We start from the raw sequence: 23,722 nt of genomic DNA, 5'->3' as shown, positions 1-23,722 counted from the left end.
ATTCCCTCTCTCCCTTTTAATATTTTTTAACTTTTTTTTTTTTTTTAGGAAAAGCAAAAGCAATGCTGTGACCCCTGCTTTTTTATTTATTTATTTATTTATTCATACTATTCCTTTGTCCCAACCTTTTATTTTAAATATTCCCTTGTTTTCCTGTCTGGTAGCATTTTTTTTTCTTTACCTAACCTGAGAATCTTTTCTTTGCAATAAAGAAGTTTAACTTGGGGGCACCTGCTCATGCCTCCCTATAGCTCCCTCTGCCCACAGGTCGGTCACAGTAATTGTACCACACATAACAATAGAGGCTTCCTTTCCCTGTGTGCCGTCACCTGGGGACCTCCGTCTGGGATGCCCCTCACGTCATTCTGCCCACTCCTGTTGCAGACCCTTTACTCGGCATTCCTGGGTCTGGCACTCTGCTCTTTCACTTGACCTTAGTTTTTTGCTGATCCTTCAACCAGGTCTCAGTCTATAGGTCATCTTTGCTCTGGGCCCTGTCCATGGACCCTCCCACTCCCCTGAGCATCCTGAGCTCTGTAACCTTGGCCTGCTCCAGGAACTGCCTCTTTTCCTCCCATTCCTTTCTACCTCACACTGCAGAGTGGCCAGACAAAAGGGAGTTTATACTTATTATCGGAACTGAAATGTTTGCACTTGGTGGCAGTGAGGACGTTATGTGCTTACCAACTCTTGTTTCCTCTTCCTCCTGGGCATATCCTCCCTTATGATTAGGTGAGCTGTGAAATGTGTTCTGGTCAGTGGGATGTTGGGGGAAGGCTTGACTCTTAAAAAGCATTGCTCCACTCTCTCATGCTTTCTCATTCCCTCCTCAGTGGGCCAGACACGAGGAAGCCCCAGAGGACTGCGAGGCGGTCATGTGGAATGAGCCTGAGCCTTGAATTATTTTGTGGAAGAGGCACGCCCGCCCACACACACCCAGGGCCCTGACCAGCATTGTACTGTGAAGTGAGTGAGAGAGGAAACTTTTTGTGTTGGAACACTGAGATTTGGGGTTTATTTGTTATATCAGTTAGCCATTACTGCTGACTAATACAAGCTTATTTCCATCATCCTGTTTTATGCTTTTTATTATATTTTCTTGCTATTTTTCTTTTTGTAATTCTTAGTTTTCACACTTTCTTCACTGATTTTTAAAGTATACATTTTGCTTTTAATTCTACTTTATCTTCAAACATTTTCAAAAATCCTCCTAAATTTGCATTTTCTTTAATTATTAAAGGAAAAAATAACATACCATTTCACTCTCCCTTATGTAAGACAGAAAATCTAAAAAAGATTTTCCTTTCTCCTCTGCCTTCTCCCAGCTATCAAACCACTGACAATATAATCAGGGACCATAGACCCAAATTAAATATCGTCTTTCATGGTCATTAATTCTTCGTATATTTTTTCTAAACATTTCAGTAGGCTGAAAATTATATGTCTATTTTAGTTTTCTGTGGCTGCTGTGACAAAGAACCACAAACTTGGTGACTTCAAACAGTAGGAATTTATTCTTTCACAGTTCTGGAGGCCAGCAGTCTAAAATCAGTATCACCACGCTGAAGTGTGGTGTCCTTAGGGCGCCAGTCCCTTGGGAGTCCCTAAGGGAGAATCTATTCCTTGCCTCTTCCAACTTCTGGTGGCTGTTGGCATTCCTTGGCTTCTGGCCACATCTTTCCAATCTCTGTGTCTGTCTTCACATCGCCTTCTCCTCTGTGTGATTAAAATCTCCCTCTGCTTCCCTCTTACAGGGACACACGTGATTGCATTTAGGGCCCACCCAGATAATCCAGGATAATCTCCTCATCTCAAGATCCTTGATTTAATCACACCTACAAAGATCTTTTTCCAAATAAAGTCACGTTTTCAAGCTCCAGGCATTCGGACCTGGTATCCTTGGGGCCATCATTCAGCCAACTGCAATGTCTTTGCAAGTTCTTCAAGAAGCCTGCGTGTCCATTTTCCGTGGCTTTTGAGCATATTATATTGTGGCTGAATCAACAATTCTTGGGTCTCCAAACACCACTGGCTTGGCCTTCGATACAAAGGAGAAGAAATCTTAGGAGGTGGATGCTTTGTGGTGGTGGTTCTTTTGTAAATGACAGTTTTATTTGATGAGATCTGATTATGTGCTCACTGTAAGAGTGTGTTTTGCCAAATGCATTTAGGGATTTTTTTATGATTCTTACAACTGTTTCATTTTTCATCCAGTTGTATCTAATTCATTTTGCCTGAAACCCGGTGAGTTTTTTCGGTCCACCAAGAAAGTTTTACCAGCGGTTACTCCATCCCTCTGCCCCTTTCTCAGGGGAGTGTGCTAACATTTTGTATTTTATGATTCCTTCTGCTCCATTGCTCATTGTTCTTCTTCATTTATGCTGCCTAGATTGGTATTCTGTCTTCCATATTTGGCAACTTTTCTTTCATTAATTCTATACTTCCATGCTTTTTCTCTGTGGTCTCAGAGAGATTCTCCAGTTTGTCTCCCACTTCAATGCTTTTATTTCTTGCAAGGCATCAATGCTGCCGTTGTGGATTTGAATTGTTATTGTGCATTTAGTTTCTTTGCATTTTTTTACTCCATCACTGTCTTTCTGTCTCAGGAGAGCCCCTCCCCATTTCATCATCCATCTTCTGCTACCTATCAACCCTATTTCTTATATTTAAATGAGAATATGATCTATTGATTCGTTTAAATTTTCTTCTGTCTAATATAGCAAAATCCTTTCAGAAGACATGTTTCTATTTCTTTAGGGAAATGGTTCTCTTTTTTTAATGAATGGTATGTTTCAAGTGGCATCACACACTTATTTTATGTATTTTTGCTTGTTTGTTTCTTTATCTTTTGAAAGGGAGAGATCAATACCGGTCCAGTGCGGCCAACCAACAAGGTCTGCATTTCTTCCACTGCACTGTTTATTCTCCTCCTAAGAGACGGTGGAATTCATTTCTGGGGTTGTAAACTGGAAGTCAAGTTGAGGTATTCTGGCCAATTCGGCCATCCAGTGTAGCCCAGCTGGATTACTACTCTTGGATAATTTGAAGTAGTTTGTGTTTCTTTTGCTAGAGGTGATCTGTGAGAAACTAAATTGCCAGAGAGCCCTACTACTCTTAAGGCTACATTTATACCTACGGGTTATCCACATCCTCTCCTTCAAAAACTTTTGAGCTCCCCGGTTTGTTGGAACTTACATCTGACAAAGGAACACCCCACTGTGGATGCACTTATCTGTTCTGGTCCTCCAGGAGGTCAGCTCTTACACCGCAAGTACACAGACTTTCTCTGTTTAAGGTTTAACTTACTGTCACTGCCCAAAAATACACCTTCTGGAAGCTGCTAACCCTGCAGCCACGATTCCTGGCAAGAGCTGTGAACAGAAGCTTCACTTCTGGTCCTTCCGCCTCCTCTGGGCCAGCTTCCCACTTGCTGGTTAAAGGGAAGCAATGTGGATCACAGTGGGGGAATTGCTGCCCTATGATTGATGTGACACGGCAGCCGGGGAATCTGGGCTTCTGGCACAGCCAGATGTTTTCTCTAGTCCAGCTGCCTCTCAGGAAGACAAGCTCCACGGGGCTGGGGGTCTGGATAATCAGAACTACAGACCCTCCTCTCGTAATCCTACTACTTAGCGACCAACAGCCAAGAATGGAGTTTCCAGGTTACCCTCTGCCTTAATTATTAAGAAGCATCTCGATGGTTAAAAAATCAACAAACTGGGAGCATTAGCCAAAAACAAGCTTTACCACTTAAGGAGCATTAGAAGCAGAAATCAGAGCTTCCGGGAGCAATAAGTTCTCCATCCTCCATGGGCACTAGATCTCTTTAGGAAAAGCACCCCACAAAGAACTGTCTCTTCTCTCCTCCTCTCCATGCAGCCAGCCCCATACAGCCCTCAAGCCCAACCAAATCTGTACTCAAGAAACAAAACGCAGTTCTTCTGACTGTAACCAGGACCCCTCCAACAGTTTTACTAGACTCCTCCCTGGTCTCGCAGCCAATTTATCCTCTGCACTGCCACCACGAGCTTCCTGAAGCAGAGATGTTGTCATGGCACCCAGACAAGGAGCTCTTCCAGAAGCACGTGTGCACACTCACCCCTTCCTCTCTTTCACGTGCCTGCAAGGTCCTCCTTCCCTGCGACAAGGTGAACGACTATGGTGCTTTAAAGTGCAGCCAGAATAGCACGTCCTCTCTGTAACACCCACCCCCAGCTGCCACCTGGAATAGGAACTGTTCCTGCAAATGCTTCTCTATTGTGTTTTGTACACATTTCTACTACAGCTTTTACCACACTATATTAGAATCTGTAGCAGACACTAGGTTGGCTTGTCCATACTCCATTTCTAAAACTCCTGTCTGTCGCTACTATTGAAACTGTAAAAACAAAACAAAATTGATTTCCCACTTTCCCTCAGCCAGCTAATGACAAGGTCTGACTAATGAGATGTTGGAAGATGTCTCTGAGGAAGGTGGTTCTTCCTGAATAAATCAAACCTTCCCCGGGAGAAGGCTCTGGGCCCTTTCCTCTTCCCTCTTCTTTCAGACTGGAGCACAGACACAATGCCTGGAGCTGTAGCAGCTGACTAGGTGATCAAGAGGATGAAAGCCTGGGGATGGCAGAGCCAGAAGAAAAGCAATGGCATCCTGAGCATCTGCACCAGGTCTGGACGGGACCTTCAGATTCTCGTTCCAGGAGAAAAGTGAACCTCCATCTGTTGGAGCCAGCTTGAGTCGGTTTTCTACTTCTATTCCTAACCGAAAATTTCTGTCTATAAGACTGAGACCTTCAAGGGGAAGGACTGTTTCTTATTTATATTTATACCCTCAGTGCCTGGCAGAACGCCTGGCACTGATAAATATTCGAAGTTTTTTAATTGAACTGAATGTCGTTACTGTCTTCAAAATATCCCCATGACTCCTCGGCATACTGAGCAATCCATTCAGAGTGCTCATCTTGGCGTTCAGGGTCCTGCAGAGGCTCCTCTTTACCCATGCAAACTTATCTCCCCCCCCTCCCCCCCCCCGCCCACCACACAAAGTCCAGCCACAACAAGTGAGCACTCTTTCTGGGACAGACCCCATACTTTCCCCTATGTTCATGCCTTCATTCTCTTCCCCTCAATTGGGATGTTTGCCTCTCCATCTTCAGGCAGAACTTCTCTCTCTCTTCTCCATTACCGAACTTGGCTTACACTTACTTACAGCATCTACCTTGTCTAGGAGGTACCTGTTTATTTCACTATTTCCCACTAGAATGTGAGCCCCTTGAAGACGAGGACTGGCCTTAGCCTGATCTTTGCATTTCACACTGCACAGCATCACCCAGAGGTGTTCAATTCATGTTTTGTTAAATGGAACCAAACCAGTGTCAGAATGGCAGATGGGGAAGAGAAAAGATTGGAGCCAGACAGAACAGGTTTGAAACCCATATCACTGGGTAACTATGAGATGTTCATCCTTTTTGGGCCTCAATGATCTCATCTATAAAATGGGGACATTTATACTGATCCAGAACCTGGTATGCTGTAGATATTTGATAAATGTTAGGTAGAGGGAAGGACCAAGAGCAAAAGGCTTTGCGTCCCTCTCTTCCCCAATTTTTGTCTGAGCTGGTCCACTGATTATAAGAAGGGAAACTCCGACCCAACATTGGAAACTGAGAAGACGCCCACCCATATGGGATGAAACTTCCATGTCCCACCTACTGAAGACACAGGAAAGAGTGACATGGATTGTGCAGCTCACTGGCCTGCCCTTCTGCTGTTAGCTGCCAGCTTGTCCCATTCTTGGCACTTGGAGAAACACTGGCCAAATGCTGCAGACGCCCCTCTGTGTTCAAGGCATGGTCTGCCTGCCAGCCAACTCTTGTCATGCACATCCAGGAAGGGCCCACTTTCCTGCTTGGACCCTACCCAGGGGTCAGCCTGACCACTCATCCCTGCAGCCACCTACTATCCCTCCCGGGAACTCCTGGAAAGGGACTATCTTTGCCCAGCTTGCTGGGCTGAGGTTGACCACAGATCCCTCTGGTCCCCTCTAATGTGGGGGTGGGGGTTGGGGCAAGATGGGGAGAGGCATCTGCAAACCTTCTCCTGTCTGTGCTCTTGGGAATAGTCCCATAGACTGGCCTCTGGGCTATCTACATCCCCCCTACCCCGTCCCTGGCACACCCAAGGGGAAGCCTGCTTGACACGTGCTCCACCAACAGCACAGCGTCCACCACCTGTGACTCTAGAGTGGGACCTACAACTAGCTGTGCGTAGGGGATGCCCCACCTGGGTAGAACGAACAACCACCTACCCAGCTCCTGGAGGGAGTTCCCATCACTTGGGAATCACGTGCCAGGCATTGTTCTAAGTGTTTGGATATGTCAACTCACTTCATCCTCATAGTAACCTTATGTGGGAGGTACTGTTTTTAATCAACACTTTTATAGAAACGAGAACTGAAGCACAGAGCACCTGCTCACAGAGCTTCCCAAACTACACAGCTAGGAAGACAGCAGGTGCACTGGCGCCAGAGTCCAGCTCTTAGCTACAATTTGATACTGAATAAATGACAAAACTCCAGGGACATAAAAAGAATTAGCTCTTCAAAGGAATCCAGCAGGATAATCAGACCAAATGGCCCAACCGCAAAATGCAGTTAACGCAGGGAAAAACAGGAGACATCGTGAAACAAAAGATTAATAGTGTTCTCGGGGAGATGCAAGATGATAACGTACTGATAAAAACAAAAGTGGACTGTCGAGAGCAATCCGAAAACAAGAAACGCAGCTTCCTTGAAATGAAAATGAAAACAACAACAAGATTTCCCAAATAAAGGGGAGAAATAACAAGATAAATACTGTTGAAAACAGAATTAATGAAAACACAAGATCACTGGAAGAATAAAAATAGGACAGAGGACTCTCAAATCACTAGAGGAAAAACAAAGCCAATTAAATCAAGTTAGCTAACAACAGGAAGAATTAAAGCTAAAAGAAAGCAATAAAGTAGCGTAACCTGTTTTGTTTGAAAAAAAGCATAATACATTTGATTAAAAGAAATGTATACAGCCCTGTACTCTTTTCACTTTCTTCAAATATACATGGAACATAAATAAGACAAAAATTCAAAAAGTAAAAAGGGCATACTGCAGTAAAAATAATAAAAAAGATCCTACAAAATCTATAACCACTTAGTAACTTCAAAAAAAATTTCTTAAATACTCAGGTTAAAGAGAAATCTAAACTGAAATTACAGACTATTTAGAAGTGAACTTCAAAGACAAGTGAGTATCATTTTGCCCATCAAACTGGTAAACACTGACGGGACTGACAACCAGTGATGCCATGTGGGCAGCAGGCTTGGGTGGATGTGTAAATTGCTGCCATATCCAGAGGGAGATTTGAGGTCATGTATCAAAATGGGCCGCCTAAGAATATATCCTAAGGAAATAATTGGACAACTGTTCAAAGATTCATGTATAAGGATGTTTACTGGAGTGAAAAACTGAAAATATTCACTTTATCAATAGGGGAGTAGTTAAAAAACGAATTCTCTTGTGCATACAAGAGAATTCCCTGTAGCCATCAGCCAGGATGAGGCCGATCTATATATATTGACAGAGCAAGACGATGATATACAATTAAATGGTAAAGCGAAAAGCAAGTTACTGAGCCCTGCAGAGAGATGATCTTCTGGAAACCATGCTTATTGCATTTGTTTTATGTGCATGTCAGCATACAAAACATCTAAAAGAATCAGTACAAATGGACCTCAATGGTTATCTCATGAGCGGTGTGTGGAAGAGAAGAGAGTAAGATTACGGGGACTTTTTTTTTTTTAAAGATTGGCACCTGAGCTAACAACCGTTGCCAATTGAGTTGAGTCTAGGTGGTAAGTATACAGAAGCTTGGTGTACTATTCTTTCAAGTTTTCTGTATATTTTACATATTGCATGTTATGAAACAAAAAATGGGGAAATGGAAGAAACCCCAGGATCCGAACCGGCGAAACCCCAGGCCGCCGAAGCAGAGTGCATGAACTTAACCACTCGGCCACGGGGTCAGCCCCTATGGGCACTTTTGATTACCACTTTACAGATTTCTTTATTGTTGGCATTTTGAATTTTTCAAAATGAGCATCTATTTTTTATATAGAAAAATTCTACAAAGATATTCCCATTTAAGAAATAATAAGTAAATCTTACTCTGAATAAGGACTCAAACACAAAAGGGGCTTTTTGTGTTTGTCTTAATTCAGTCTGATTTGGAATTCTCTTAACTTTGCTGCTAGTTATTCAAGTGAGGGGTGTGTCTGTGGGTGAGGGAGGGGGAGAGAGAGAGAGGAAGAGGGAAAAAGAGAGTGAGGGAGCGAGGGAGAGAGAGAACACACCTGAGCACAGACTACAGACGTGCACGGGGACGCTGCACACACAGGACAAGCTGGGGCGGGAAACTGAATGAGGGAGGGAAGGCGCCCTGCCACTCCGTCTCCATCTTCTCCGGCTCTCATTGCCGCTGGGAAGCCTTCCTCTGCTCACTCTGCGTTAGCTCCTTTGAGGCTGTGTGGCCCCAAGAAACCTTCCAGATGGCGAACTGAAGTTATCTTCACCTTCTCCCTGCTACTCCCCATCCTGGGCTCCTCACACACACTCAGTGCGCCCCATGACTTTACAGTTCTGGCTGTGTCCCTCAGGAGAGGATATTTCCTGAATTTGTCTCGATCTTCTCTTCCTGACAGCTAAGGTCTCCTTCCCTACACACTCTCTGTTCCATAAGTGATAACAGTCCTCACTCCTGCCCAGAAATCGCATCATTTATTTCCTGTCTTCCTGTCAGCTGCTCCTAGATCTCTCTGCTCTCCTCCAACCCTCGTCCTAAACCTTAATTCCTGGGGATTAATGCCGTGCATCTTGGGGATGCTAATGTTGCTATGTCATGGAGGAGTATAACCTTCTCTTTACAAGACGCATGCCAAAGTACTTAGGAAGGAAGTACCATGATGTCCACAATGTACTTTTGAGGGATTCAGCAAAAAGAAAAGAAAAAAAAGAATGGAAAGAGAAAAAAGAGAGACAGCAAATACGGCGAAATATTCACAGTGGTTGAGTCTAGGTGGTAAGTATACAGAAGCTTGGTGTACTATTCTTTCAAGTTATCTGTATATTTTACACATTGCATGTTATGAAACAAAAAATGGGGAAATGGAAGAAACCTCAATATTTGGAACCTCAAATATTTCCATATTTACTGAGGAGAGAGAGACCAGCGGGTGTGACAGCTTCAACGTCTCCTGAATTTGTCCCTTCTTCTCCATCCCCACTGCCGCTGGCTGGGTTCAGGCCTCCTCCCCCCGACCACTCTGGAGACAGCCTTCTCACTGGGCTCCCAGACTCAGGCTACCCCATTCTCCACAAGGCTGCCTGGCTAGGTCCAAGCCCAGCATCACAGCCCCCAAGGCCCTCTCCCTCTGGCCGCACATAGCCGGTTCCACCAGCTTCATCTCCCACTGCTGCCCCCGCCACCAAATGGCGGGTGATGCTCCAGCCACGTGGACCCACTTCCAGCTCCTGGAGCCTGATCTCCCTGAGTCACTGCCTCTTCCTAGAATGCCCTTCCTCTCCAGCCAACCTTCCTCTCTGGCTACCTGGCAGCCTCCTCTCCATCCTTCAGGACTCAGCTCTAGTGTCGTCTTTTCCAGGATAGTTTCTCTGGTCTCCTTCTGTCCCGCCTTTCATTCCCCCTCATCCTTATGCCACCACCTCACACTGTGCATACATGCACGTCTCCTCTTTGTGAACAGTGAATGGGTCTCATTCATCTGTGCCATCTCATGCCAGCACCTCGCACAGGTACTGCCAGGTATTAAACAGATAGACAGTTGTTACATGAAGGAATGAATGAGAGAATGAAGGATGCTCTAAGGTAGGAAAGCAGGAAAACCGTCTCCTGATTTGCATATGTGCACACTAAAGTAAGAGTCATTCTGCTCTTGACTCATTCATTGTTCATTTCATATTTACTGAGGGGCAATCACGGATCTGCTAGTCATATAACTACCCTTGTACCTGAGTCCTCATTAATTAATTAACTAATTCATTCATTCATTCATTCATCACTTGATACTTGAGCCTCTCCCAGGTACTGGGGGCACTGTGCTGAGAGCCTGGCGACTTGGCAAAGATGGATCAGGCAGAGACCACAGCTCCAGTCGGGGAGGTAAGACAGGAGCGTAAAGGAAGGATAAAAGTACTCAGTGTCATCAGGTAAACCCAGGCCATGGGCAATGGGAGTTCAGAAGAGGAGAAATGACTCCTAGGAGTCCCCCAAGAGAGGGGGTCAGGGAAGACGTCATGGGTGAGCTGACAGTGCACTTGACTTCGAGGGATGGGGAATTTTAGACAAAAGCCTTGGGAGGGAGGAGGGCATTCTGGGAAGGCAGAGAAGAGGCAAAGGCACAGAGCAAGGCCATGAACATACGTATGGGTGCCACCAGCAACCTAGCTTCACTGGAACGTCATCGAAGAGAAGTGGCAGGAAATAAGGTCAAGGAGGGAGGTTGAGGTCATGCTGGCCTTGAAAACCAGGATGAGATGCTCAGCTTCTGTGAGCATGGGTGCCATGGAAGGCTTCCAGTTAGAGGGTGAGTTGATCAGGTGTGCTTTTCGTTATTCCAGCAGGAGTGTGCAGGATGAGTTTGTATGTATAATTTGTCCCCCTAATAGTGCAAAAACCCTAAGAGCTTTGCTGATCTCATTCTGCACGAGGCTTAGCTAAAAAACTGGCACATAGCAAACACTTAATACAAGGACTTAATACTCAGGACATCAGCAAATGTATGAATCTCTGTATCTCTGGCAGCAACACTCCCATTCAGGCAGTGCCCCTTAACTGAGGACTCTCCAGGGCAGGGGTCTCCTCCCAGCTGCTTGTCTGGGTTCCCCACAATTCCAAAGCCGAGACATCTCATTCCTGGATCCCTGCAACAGACTCCTGACGGGTCTCCTCCCCAGAAGTCCTCTCCACTGCAAACAACCCTGGTGGGCCAGCCCTGCTCAAGAACCTACCACAGCTCCCTCTTGCTTACTGGCATTTAATATCCTCCATAAACAGCCCAAATGCTACCCTCTACCTCTCCTTCCTCGTCCACACGCAGCCCCCACTGCGGCCAGACTGTCTCCTCTCCAGTTGCTTTGTTTGATCGTCTTTCCACAGCTCCCTTCATCCCGCCAGCCCAACCTGCCCTTTTCCTCAAAGCCCATCTGAACCGCAGCTGAAGGCCCAGCTTTGCCAGCAGTGTCATATAGTGTGAAGGTTCAGAAAGACCTGGGCTCACATCCCAGCTTCCTGATCACTGTGCGAACTTAGACACACTATGCATTCTCTTGGAATCTCAGTTTTCTCATCTATAAGATGGGAACAGTAATAACGCTTATGTATTATTAGGGCCTACTGTTAATATTAACAGGGCTATTGTGAAGCGTTCATAAGGCAATAGATGTGCCAGGCCCTGTGCTTGATAAATGATGATGCCCCTTCTTCTCTGACTCTGTGCAACTCCAATAGGTAATTCCTGGTAGTCAGGTGCTTACATGGAAAGGAAGTTATATTTCGAGGGAGTACCCAGTACCAGACACGGTGCAGGACTTTTGTAAGTATTCCCTCCACAACCCAAAACATAGGCATTTTTGTCCTCATTTACAGATGAGGAAACAGACTGCGAAAGGAAACAATCTGGGGTCCTACAGCTCTGAGCTGACCCTTACTACTGTCAGAGAAATAACCCCAGAACCATCGCTAGATGTTTCCTGTGTTCCAAGTGCTGTGCTGAGCACCTTACTTGCAATGTCACATTTAGTGCTTCAACCTGAGAAGCTGGTATTGCAACCCATACACTACAGAAGGAGAGAGTGGGACTCAGAGAGGATGAGGGACTTACCCAAAGTCCTGCAAACAGTAAACGGCAGGGCTGGGATTCAAACTGGGGTCCGTATGACTTCAAGCCTATGTCCTCAGCTGCTCTCTTGTAACTGTGCCATCGAGGCCAGAGAGTTGTCTGCACTTGGATTTCAGCACTGTGAGGCTGAGGCTGGTCTTTCCAGGTTTTCCTGGGGCCCCAGCCCAAGCCTGGGGTCACAGCAGCCACTGCTGATCACAAGGGTCTCCAGGTGAGGTGCGCAGGGCCAGCCATTCACTGGGTGGCCTGGTGATGATGCTGGTGATGATTCCCCTGAACAACTGGCCATGGTGACTTCAGCAGCCCTGACACTTACCCAATGGTGCAGCCGGCGTCAGCCTCGATGGTCCAGATGCAGTTGAGATTGTGTTCGTAGGGAGCTGGGTACCCGGGAGACAGCACCTGCCCCGACACCTCTCCTCTCACTGTCCCTCCACACTCAGCTGAAAGAAATCCCAAAAGAGTGAGTCTCATGGGGTGGCCTGCGCTGCCAGCAGTGACTCGGTGGCTCCTCTTGCCTGTGTCCCCAAGTCCCTCTCGTTCATTCCCGGTGACTGAACACAGCATATAGAAAGGTCCCTGGATGAGACTTGTACCCAGAATCTAGGAAGAACTACAACTCAACGATGAAAAGACAACCTAATTAAAAAATGGGCAAAGCATTGGAATAGACATTTCTCCAAAGAAGGTATACAAATGGCCAATAAGTACATGAAAAGATATTCAACATCATTAGTCATTAGGGAAATGCAAATTAAAACCACAATAAGATACTCACACCGACAAGGACGGCTGCAGTAAAAAAGACAGACACGAGCAAGTGTAGGTGAGGATGGAGTAACCAGAACCCTCATCATTGCTGGTGGGAATGTAAAATGGTGCCGCTGCTTTGGAAAACAGCTTCGTAGTTCCCCAAAATGTTAAACAAAGTTCCCATATGACCCCAGCAATTCTGCTCTTAGGTATACCCAAAGAAACGAAAAAATACATTCACACAAAGACTTGCACGTGAGTGATCATAGCAGCATTATTCATAATATCTAAAAAATGGAAACAACTGAAATGTCCATCAATCGATGAATGGATACACAAATGTGGTATATCCAGATGATGGAAGGTTATTTGATCATAAAAAAATGAAGTACTGCTCCATGCTACAACATGGATGAACTTTGAAAATATCATGTTAACTTAAAGAAGACAGACACAAAAGGCCACGTACTGTAAGATTCCATTGCTAGAAAATGTCTAGAACAGACAAGTCTACAGAGACAGAAAGTACATTGGTGATCGCCGGGACCTGAGGGGGCGGGGCCGTGGGGAGTGATTGCTGATGGGGACGGGGTTTCTTTAGCAGGGACACAACGTTCAAAAATTAGATTGTGGTGACAGCTGCACAACCTTGTAAATATACTAAAACGCATTAAGTTGCTAAATTCATTAAATGTGTGAACTGTACGGTATATGAATTATATCTCAATAAAGCTACTTAAAAAAAGGTCCCTGGGTGTAGAGCTGACAGCCTACTATGTGACCAAACTCCTTGAAGCCTCTGGGGGAAGGTGTAGACACTTGAACCTGTTCATCAACTGCAACAGGACCTGTGCTAGGTGCCAGGAGTTCAGAGGAAAATAAGACACTGTGTCCCTCTTCCGAAGAGCTTATAGTCGAGAGCAGGGGACAGCCACAGTGCGTGCCATGTGTCCTAACAGAGGCACCTTCATGGCGGTGGCAGCACAGAAGAGAAAGGGACCAATTTGCCCTAGCAGGGGGCAGGGAGAGTTAGGGAGGGCTCTGGCTTCAAATGAATCCTGAAGGAGGAGCAAGAGTTGACCATATTGGTTGGGTAGCAGAGGTGAGACGAGGAGGCCAGCAGGAAAAAGGCTTTGCAGACAGAGAAAGGATATGTGCAAAATTCTTGGAGGTGTGAAACAGCATGGTGCGTTGGGGGACAGGGTGTGAGATGGGGCATGGTGGGAGATGGGGCTGGAAAGCCTGGCAAGCATCCTACATCGAAGGGCACTGCACACCAGGCTGTTGCATATTTACTCTGTGATGGGGAAGAATGGAGTGTTCATACACATGAGTAAACCGATCACTTTAGCCAGCCCTGGTGTTCTAGCGGTTAAGATTTGTGCTCTCACTGCCATGGTCCGCGTTAGTTTCCAGGTCAGGGAACCACATCATGGGTCTGTTGGTTGTCACACTATGAGAGCTGCATGTTGCTGTGATGCTGAAAGCTAAGCCCACTTCTGAAAAAACTAGCCATGAATACAGTGGAGCACTGTCTGATACATGGCTGGGAGGTGAGAGGATGGTGCACAAAGACCAGGCAGGCTTCTGCTCTGCTGTACACAGAGTCACTAGAAGTCGAAATCAACTCACTGGCACTAACAACAAAAGCTGCCCACTTTACACACTAGTGAACTTGACACGTTGGAGCACTCTGGTAGCAGTTAAAGGGGCAGAGGGGGCGGGACTGGAGGCAGGGACCAGTAAAGAGGTCTACATTCCCCATCAGAGCACTCACCTAGGTCAGAAGCTCGAGATCCTCCTGGCCTTCTCTTTCCTCCCCCACATCTAATCTGCCTCTGGGACCCCATCCCTGCACCTCCATGACACTTTGCACATTTGACCCCATTGCTAGAGTCTTGGCTCAGGCCCTCACCATCTCTAGGGTGGCACAGTTGCCCCTCCTAGGCAGTGTCACCAGAAAGGTCTTCCTAAAATGCAAACTGACCGTGTCACTGCTTGCTGTAAACCTTCCTTCCCAGAATGAAGTCCAAATCCCTCAAGAAAGTCTGTCTAGAAGCCCTCCAGAGGGGCTCCCTTTGGCCTCTTTGGCTCCCTCCCAGCGCCCCTTGGTCCAGCCAAGTCTGATGGACTTCTCTTCATGTGTCTACTTGGATGGACAACCCAATAAACATCTTCCCTATGAAACGTTTTGTGATACCCTCCCCTCTCCACGTAGAGTTGACACTGTCCTCCTTTGTGTCTCCATTATAACGTGAACAGATTTTTATCATAGCACGTGTACTGTCATTAAAATCACATCTATCTCCTTCACAAGACTTTAAGCTCCTCGGCAGCAGAGACCTTGACTTACTCAAATTTGCACACCAAATATCTAGTAGAGTGTTTGGCACAGTAGAGATGCTTTAATAAATGTTTATTGAATGGGTGGATGATCAAATGAATGAAAGAAGTTTATTGCTTCCCAGGAAAGTTACTATCAGGTTCTGAATCAAGGGAGCATGAGCGAAAACAAAGAGGAGATTTACTGCAAAGCTTTTTAGGAAAAGGAATGATTGACTGAGCAAGATCCTAGAAGATACAGGAGAAGATGGGATCAAAGTCACAAATGGAAGTCTGTTGGTACAAACCTTCACCTGTTGCTACAAAGGACCCATTAAGCATCTCCTGGGCCCCATTCACACAGGACCACTATGGCAGGGTTGAGGGTAGGGAGCCCTCTGCCAGTAAGCCTGCTCAAGAGACCAGATCCTTTGCTCAAGCCTCACTGTGAGCCCTCCCTCTGTGGTGGTGTTGGGATGAGAGGTGCCAACTGGGACTAAAAGATGCAGGGCTGAATGGGCCCATGGCAGGGAGTAGGGTGTGGGTGAAAGGATGAGCTCTAGGTTGTGGGGAGGAAGCCTGCCTGGCCCCGCAGATAGAGAAGGTAGCTGGAAAGGTGGCAGGATATTTTCCATGTCCTTGGCTAGAGCTTCCTTCCATATTCCGGGTGGAAAATTCCCCCTGCTTCCCAGAAAGTGAGTGTTTGGAGGCAGCAGCCCTGGGAGCACTTCCTCATGGACACACATCCTCTTTCCTCATGGATCACTTTATCTGGGGACTGGCAGGTGGGCAGCAGTGGCCAGGTGGCCAGCAAACAGCAGATTCACCAACAAGACCCTAAGACTCTGCTCTTTCTGGTTTTCTCCCTTCTTCCCATCCTAGAGCCTTGGCTGCTTCGTTTGGGCTGTAGCGTCCACTCATCAATGAAGAAAACATCTGGATGCTATAGCAGTCATTTCTGGTAGATCATGAGAAAGACTACCACAACATGACTTATGCAAAAATCTACACACATATTCCCAAATACACAACCTCATCCTCTCAGTGGGGCCTGAGGGGGTCTCAGTGGGGAAGGCCTCCGGGGTTTGAAGTATAAATACTCTTACTAGAACTGTTTGAGTGGATTCTCTAAGTTCAGTCCAACTGGCCTATTTGATATTCAAAAGAACCTTACAGAGAATCCTTTCTGCAAAGTAAATCATTGTCTTGTAACATGACTCGTCATCTCTCCTTCTTTCGCTTGCTCTGGCTTGCCTATGGTATTATACTGCTGTCTGTTTATGCATGTGACTCCCTTGCTGGCCTGGAGATCTGCTCTTCTGTTTTACTAGTGCCTAGCACAGGACCTGACACATGAAGGAAAGAAAGGGATAAAAAAGGCACAAAGCGAGAAAAGGATGGAGCATGCCTGTAGACTGGGTCAACCACAAAGAGAAAGGAAGACTCTGGAGGCCACTTAAAGGCCACTATCCTGGTCTGTCCACTGTCCGGCTTAAAATCCTTGCCTTTAGACACTCTTGTGTAACAGCGTTGAAGATTTTGTTAAAATGTAGTTGCCTAGGGGAAAAGAATATTGGCCATGACCACTTCCCACCATGGTCGTTCACACCTCCAGCCCTTGCACATGTTCAGGCTAGAATGTCCACCTCCCCACCCCACCCCTTCTCTTGGTGAATTCTTACCCATCCTTTCAAGTCTCCAGTGAAATATCACCTCCTATACAAAACTTTCTCGTATCCTCCAACACTTTGCACATGGCTCTCCTTACAGTGCTTACCTTGTATTATAATGATCTGTTTATGTGTCTCTTCTCCTTGCTAGGGTATGGGCTCCCCAAGGGCAGGGAAAATGCCTTATTCTGTCTTTTTTTATTTCTCTGCCTCGGCACTTACCCAAACATACACCTGCACCAATTCTGGCATGCGGCTCTTGGTAGGTACTTAAATGTCTTCCCAGTGGATGTTTTGTTCTTATAAGATTAGCCAGTGCTGCACAGACACGTTGAGGTTGTGGGACATGGGGAAGGGCATGGAGAGGGAAAGGCCCGGTGTTCGGGGATGGGGAAGCAGGACAAAGCAGTGTGGTGGGAATCCTGATCAGCAGGGAGAGATGAAAAGGCAGGAGAGGCACAATGACAGGTTTTGCCTATTTCACACTCTGCCTTGGACCAGACTTCTCTTGCCCTGTGACACATGGATGACGCTTCCAGAGAGCCTCTGCTGACATTCTGGAGGCACAACAGGCGTAAGAAGATGCTACATTCATTATTATATTCTTTCTTAAGAATGAGATGGATGCTAGCTCATTATCTTACTCTTTCTTTCAACATTCCCCGCAAAAAGGAGCCCCATTTTGCCTACAGGGAAACTGAAGCCCAGAGTGAGTTGGGGACTTGCTTGGGTCTTGGTGTTGCAGGAACCCCTGGAACCCAGGCAAAGCTCCTCCTCCTCCTTTCTGATTGACTCTCCCACCTCTTCTCTTTTGCCAACATTACAATTCTGAGGGCATGACTTGGCTCTGGTCCCACTTGCTAAATGTGTGACAATGGCAAGCCACTTGCCTGACTGCGCTGCTGTCCGGGTGTAATGAGGTGTGAAAGTGTGGAAATGGAGAAGGGTGGGGCAGGTGAGTGATGGTTCCCGTGAACAGCAGGATTCAGTCCAGTTAGATGTCCCAAGGCCCTGGAGCGTGGCCTCCAAAGGGACACTGAGACCCTTAATGAGACCAGAGCTGGGAGCTTGGGGCTAGGGGACACCCGAGGGGTCACTTGAAGAGCAAGAGGCCTCCTACCGACGCAAGTGGGGAGAGGCCGGTCCCAGGTCCTGCGCTCTCCACTCAGACACAGCAGCGCCTCACTGCCCCGAAGGCTGTATCCAGGGTCACAGCTGAAGGACACAGAGCTCCCTGCAAAATGGCCTCCGTCATGAACCTTGTAGCCAAACTGGGGGGTTCCTGGGTCTTCACACTTGATGAGTTCAAAACCTGGCGAAGAGAGAAGAGACAGAATCAGCAATGTCGTGGCAGAAACCATACACCCTCAAAGCCCGTTTTCTCGAGGAAGCTGCCCCAGCACATGCCTCTAGGTTCTGTTGGCCTCAGTGCTCGGGGCCACCATATTGCTGTGCTCAGAGGAGGGTGTATTATGGAGTATTTGTTCCCCTGCTGCTCTATGTAAATGATTTGTTACTTCTCCCAGGACAGCTGTTAATAGTTTTCAGGTATAGGGTCTGGGTTTTCTATTTCTTTTGTTTGACCCCATAGCATTCTGCTAGCGGGAGCTGCTCTTTCCATTTTGCTCACTGAGACATTCTGATGGGATAATGTAATATGGAAAAGTCACTTCAAATGTATGTTTCAAAGCTCAATTATGTCCTGCTTAAATACACTCTATCGCAAAAGGCTGGAGAAGGACACCTCTGCAGAGCTTATACAGAGCTTGCCTGTATGGTGCTTGACAAGGGTTATCTCTCACTTGCTATTCGCAGGAGTCTTAAAGGGAGGTATAATTATCTGCATTTTACAACTGAGCACATTGACTTGGGAAGGTTAAATAAACTGTTCCAAAGTCACGCAATCTCCGATGATAGAAATGGAATTTGAATGTGACTCTATTTAATCCTCTTCCACTGATCCGCCTGCTGTAACAGGCACAGACCCCTGGACAGCCCGGAGCCCAGGCAAGAGGAGTGTTGAATAGGCTCATCGGATTTGTTTTTATTAACAGCTTTATTGGAGAAAATAATTCACACACTAAACACTCACCCATCTAAAGTGGACAATTCAATGTCTTTTAGTATTTTCACAGAGCTGTGCAATGGTCATCATAGTCAATTTTAGGACATTTTCAGCACCCCAAAAAGAAGCGCCATGAACATTTTAACCCAACTCCTTCAGCCCTAGGCAACCACCAATTTTCTTTCTGTTCTCTATGGATTTGCCTGTTCTGCACAGTTCATATAGATGGGTCATACAATATGTGGCCTTTTGTGATGAGCCTTTTTCCCTTAGCAGGTTTGCAAGGTTCATCCGTCTTGTAGAATGTATCAGAACTCCATCCTTTTTCATGGCAAAATAATATTCCATTGTATGGATGGACATAATACATTTTGTTTATCCATTCATCAGTTTATGGACACTCACTGGATTTTAAAACAGTCTATGAAAAGTACATTTCTTTGTATCTCCTGGGCAAGCAGAAGCTAAAATCAATGAATAAAATGTCTGTGAAGACAAAGTATGGGGACATAATCCCCAGTACTCTGGGACTGCATCTCAACCTGGGTGCTTTCCATTTTCAAAATCCTGGGAGTAAAGGAGAAAGTTAAAATCATGACAAAAGACGGAAAGAATAAGACTCAACTCTTTAGGGAGTAGTAAAAAAAGAACATAATTATACACGAGGGTTTGCATTTTTTACGTCTGGCTGTAGCTGAACACTGTTTTATAAACGCCATGATTAGGAAAGGCTATCTTTGGCTGCTTTAATTAAAAGGCTCAAAGTTGATTATTTTTAAAGTATTAGAGAGTAAAAGATACAGAGTGACTCTCAACTCAGTTACTACTAGTTTAAGCCAGAGAGCTGTATGCCAAGTGGCAGCTTATCCACATTACAGGCACAATGTCTTAGAGGAAACAACCAGCTAAGCATGAGCCAGTTAGAGAAAAACAGACCTGTGAAGTGATGGGTGAAGTCCTGAGCTCAACCTCCCTGTTTGTGGAACCAAGGAAAGCCTGATGTGTCGTCCACTTGATGCAAGAAACACTTACTGGAAAACTGCAGCTCAAAACCCTTGCTGGTGTTCTGAGCATCAGTGATGAAATCAAGCCACAGACTGCTGGATGTGCTGTTCAAGGTCACCCCCATCATCTCAGAGCGGCTGAACACCCCCAGCAAACGGGCGGAGTTGTTGTTGCCATCATAGACCTGGACACAGGAGAGACCCCAACCCAGTGTCGTCAGCACAGCCTTGGTTTGAACAATAGCTCTCACCCCTCAGCCCACATTGCCAGAGTTTAACACCCATTAAAACTGTTAGAGGGGCAGTGAGTCATCAGATGCAAGGAACATGGCAGAGGGGAGCTAGCAAGTAACAGCAGTGATCGGCTCCTCTCGTCTCCACTTGGTGCCACTTCTGCGCCCGGCCCATCTCAGTGAGAATCAGTTTCTAGGAACCGGTTGCTGTTCTAACCTTTCTAGTGCCGATCTGCTCTTGTTCCTTCAAACCCCATATGGCGCCAGCTTACCCCTCAGCAGCCTGGGGAGGCCAGGTTGCGGCTGCGTGACTGCCCAAGCCATCTGTTTCTACACACAGGCAGGCAGTGAAAGCATTCGACATCTTTGCATCGCTAAACACTCAATTCCATCCTTCCAGGAGATGAGAAAACTCTCCTCCTCCTTGACCCCACCCCACTGTGACAGTGGCCTATCTCTACCTCCCTGTTGGACACGGCCCCTGGGGTCCAGGCAGGATGGAGTTAAAATGACCAATGTGTCATGTGTCACGGTCCCTTTCCCTTCCCCAAGCTCAGCCTCTGCCCTTCCCTCCTAAAATGAGGGCTCCGGCAAGGGCCTGCTGGGCTTGCCAGGGGTGGGACTGTGCAGGCATCTGGCTTGCCCGACTCCCATCTGTCCCCTGAACTTCTGAGCACCAGCAAAGACAACAATCGTCAGAATAATGAACTGGCTCCCCAGGTTTCGAGGTTGCTGCTCCTTTCTAGATAATTGTACAAATAACAACAGAAGTTGTGACTGAGTGAAGGACCCCCTGGTGCTTTGGTAAATATCAAAGACGGGATCTATGGGTGGGTGATGAACATTTGTGCATGGCACAGGATGTGGTGCCAGCTGCCAGCAAATTGGAACAATATTTCCATCCTACTATTTATGAAGCAAAGCTTTCTCAAAGAAGCTATCCTTCAAGCTAACAGTGCTGTATATTACAGAGATTTGTTGAGGCCCCTGGGAGCCTCAAGTCTGTTTCCAGATCCCATGTGCAATTGCTTTATGTCACTGATAGACTGAGAGAATTCCAGAGTTCCGACAGAAAAAGAGATATCAGTTCAAAGAGTTCAACCTATTGATTCATCCAAATTGTTCTAAAAATCTTTTACCCATTACAATATATATTTGAATTAATTGATCAAGGCATTAATCATTACCACTTGCTAACATGACAATAAGAGAGACAAGCAGACATCATGCACTTTCTGATGGAAGACACATCACTACCTATGGAGTCATTTTGCTGAAAAAAAAAAACAAAACCTGAGTCAGATCAAGCCACTGGATCCAATTTCTAAATTACAGGAAATACAGAGGATGGAGGAACGTATGAAATGATACTCTTGGAACGTGGTCAGCAAAATCCAGAATGTGAAAAATTCCACTGGACAAATGACCTGATTCTTCAAGAAATAAAGTACAAGTCGGGGGAAAAAGAAATGGAGGCAGAAATCTACAGATTAAAAAAGACAGGAGGCAATGAATCCAATGTGTGGACATTATTTGAATCCTGATTCAAATAAACTGCAAATTTAAAAAATATTACGACATTTATGAGATAATTGGAAATTTGAACACTCACTGGATAAATGATGGTGTTAAGAAATTATTGTTAATTAATAAAAATATAATGGGAACAGGACTTTTTCCCTTAATTTCAAAGCATAACTCATCCTACTTCATTAAGAACAAAAATGTTCATTATGATAAAATATTCATTGCAGAAAACTTATAAAACAGAAAAGCACAAAAAAAATAAAAGCAGTTTTCAGCACTCATAACATTTTGGCCACTTTCTAGACTTTGTTCTATGCATATCTTTCCTTATATATTTCTTTATTGTTTTAATAAAACCTAGATCAAACTATAGATACCATATGGTAATCTGTTCTTTTACTAAAAATAATGTGTATATTTTTTAAATGATTAAGTATTTTTTCCCCAACAGCATTTAAATAGCTGCAGGAATTTCCATCATGAAATTAACTCTACACACAGTCTGATTATTCACACATCATTGTCCACACAAGAGGCATCCAATAAATGTATGATAAATACATAAACCAATGCTTTCTTCTAGTACTTTTGTCCTTAAATCTGCTTGAAATTTATTTTGGCATATGATAATAAGATAAAATACTGCCTTTTCTCCCTGGTTGATTAGCCATCTAACCAAACTCTGCTTATAAATATTCCATCTACTCCCAATTTTAAATCCATCTTTCTCACATATATAGTTACATATATTTGGTTTTGTTTGTCAACTTTCTATTCTATTGCATTCATCTATTTGTCTATTCCTGTGCATGATCCGTACTTCTTTAATTACTATAGCTTGATAGTATATTTAAATAGTAGGGCAAGTCCTCCCTCATTTGTCTCCTTTTAACCTGAAAAAAATTATTCTCCCATATGTGTTCTTCTACATAAACTCAAAAAGAATTTTCTCTAATTAAAAATGACAACCCCTTGGGGCTGGCCCCGTGGGCCAGTGGTTAAGTTTGCATGCTCTGCTTCAGTGGCCCGGGGGTCACTGGTTTGGATCCTGGGCGTGGACCTATGCACCGCTCATCAGGCCATGCTGAGGTGGCGTCCCACATGGAAGAACTAGAATGACCTACAACTAGGATGTACAACTATATACTGGGGCTTTTGGGAAAAAGAAAAAAAGAGGAAGACTGGCGACAGATGTTAGCTCAGGGGCAATCTTCCTCAAAAAAAAAAAAAGTGTTAAGTATAAAAAAAAACCTTCCAAAGAACCCAAATGAACCCAAAACACTCATGTAATTCTGACTGATTAGTAATAAATGTATGGATTGATTAGAGGAAAAAATACATCTATATGATATTGTATCTTCCTATCCATATACATAGTGTCTGGTTTCATTTAATCAAGCTGTCTTTTGCGTCTCAATAAAATTCTGTATTGTTTACTGGGTATTTTTATATTTTTGATTGCTTTTGGGAATTGGGCCTTTGTATACATTTATTTCCTAACAGAATTGCTTGTCTATAAGAAAATTGCTTTGACGGTCCAGTTCATTATCATGTACGAGTGATGGGAGTATCTCTCTGAGAAATCCAAGAGAATCTGCACATCCACTGCATCTAATCATCTTCTCTAGTAGATGTTTTTATTTTTTCAGCTTTATTCACGTATAATTGACAGATAAAAACTGTATATATTTAAGACATACAGCTTGATATTTTGATACATATATACCATTACATCTAATAATACAGCCCAGCAAGATGGCTGGCTTCAAAATGAAGATGCTAAACGGATAGCGTTTTACAGTTACGGACAATCTGAGCACCCTTATGCACAGCTCTGAGTGTCTGCACACGAGTGTCCCTAGGGCGTGCATCTAGTGGGGAGAAGCGGGTGGCAGGGAAGGCACATCTTCAACTTTGTCAGATATTGAGAGATTGCTCTCCCAAGAGTGACACCAATTTAATCTCTCACTAACAACATATGACAGTTTCATTACTTTATGTCTTTGCCAATACTTGGCATTTTCAGGTATTCTAATTTTTTCCCAATTTGATACATGTGAAATGGTATCTTGTTTTAATTTGTATGTCCCCGACAATCGCTGAGGTGGAGCATCTTTTCATATGATTCTCGACAATTCTACTTTCCTCTTCTGTGAACTGTTGTTCACGTCCTTTGTTCATCTATGAACATGAAACCTCCCT

The 23,722-nt window shown here is 45.0% G+C and overlaps 1 protein-coding gene across 4 annotated transcripts in view; it reads right to left on the bottom strand.

The window, feature by feature from the left end:
* CSMD2 (CUB and Sushi multiple domains 2) overlaps positions 1–23,722 on the bottom strand; it is a 592,855-nt gene that overhangs the window by 162,342 nt on the left and 406,791 nt on the right. For all 4 annotated transcript variants that reach the window (XM_023633833.2, XM_023633839.2, XM_023633859.2 and 1 more), the window contains 3 exons: positions 19,789–19,945; positions 17,812–18,003; positions 12,263–12,389 (listed from right to left, as the gene is read on the bottom strand). In XM_023633833.2, coding sequence (XP_023489601.1) covers positions 12,263–12,389; positions 17,812–18,003; positions 19,789–19,945 — 476 coding nt within the window. The remainder of the gene's footprint in view (positions 1–12,262; positions 12,390–17,811; positions 18,004–19,788; positions 19,946–23,722) is intronic.

This window comes from Equus caballus, chromosome 2 (assembly GCF_041296265.1).
Source record: "Equus caballus isolate H_3958 breed thoroughbred chromosome 2, TB-T2T, whole genome shotgun sequence".
NCBI lineage: Eukaryota > Metazoa > Chordata > Mammalia > Perissodactyla > Equidae > Equus > Equus caballus.
This window is presented reverse-complemented; position numbering and strand designations above follow the sequence as displayed.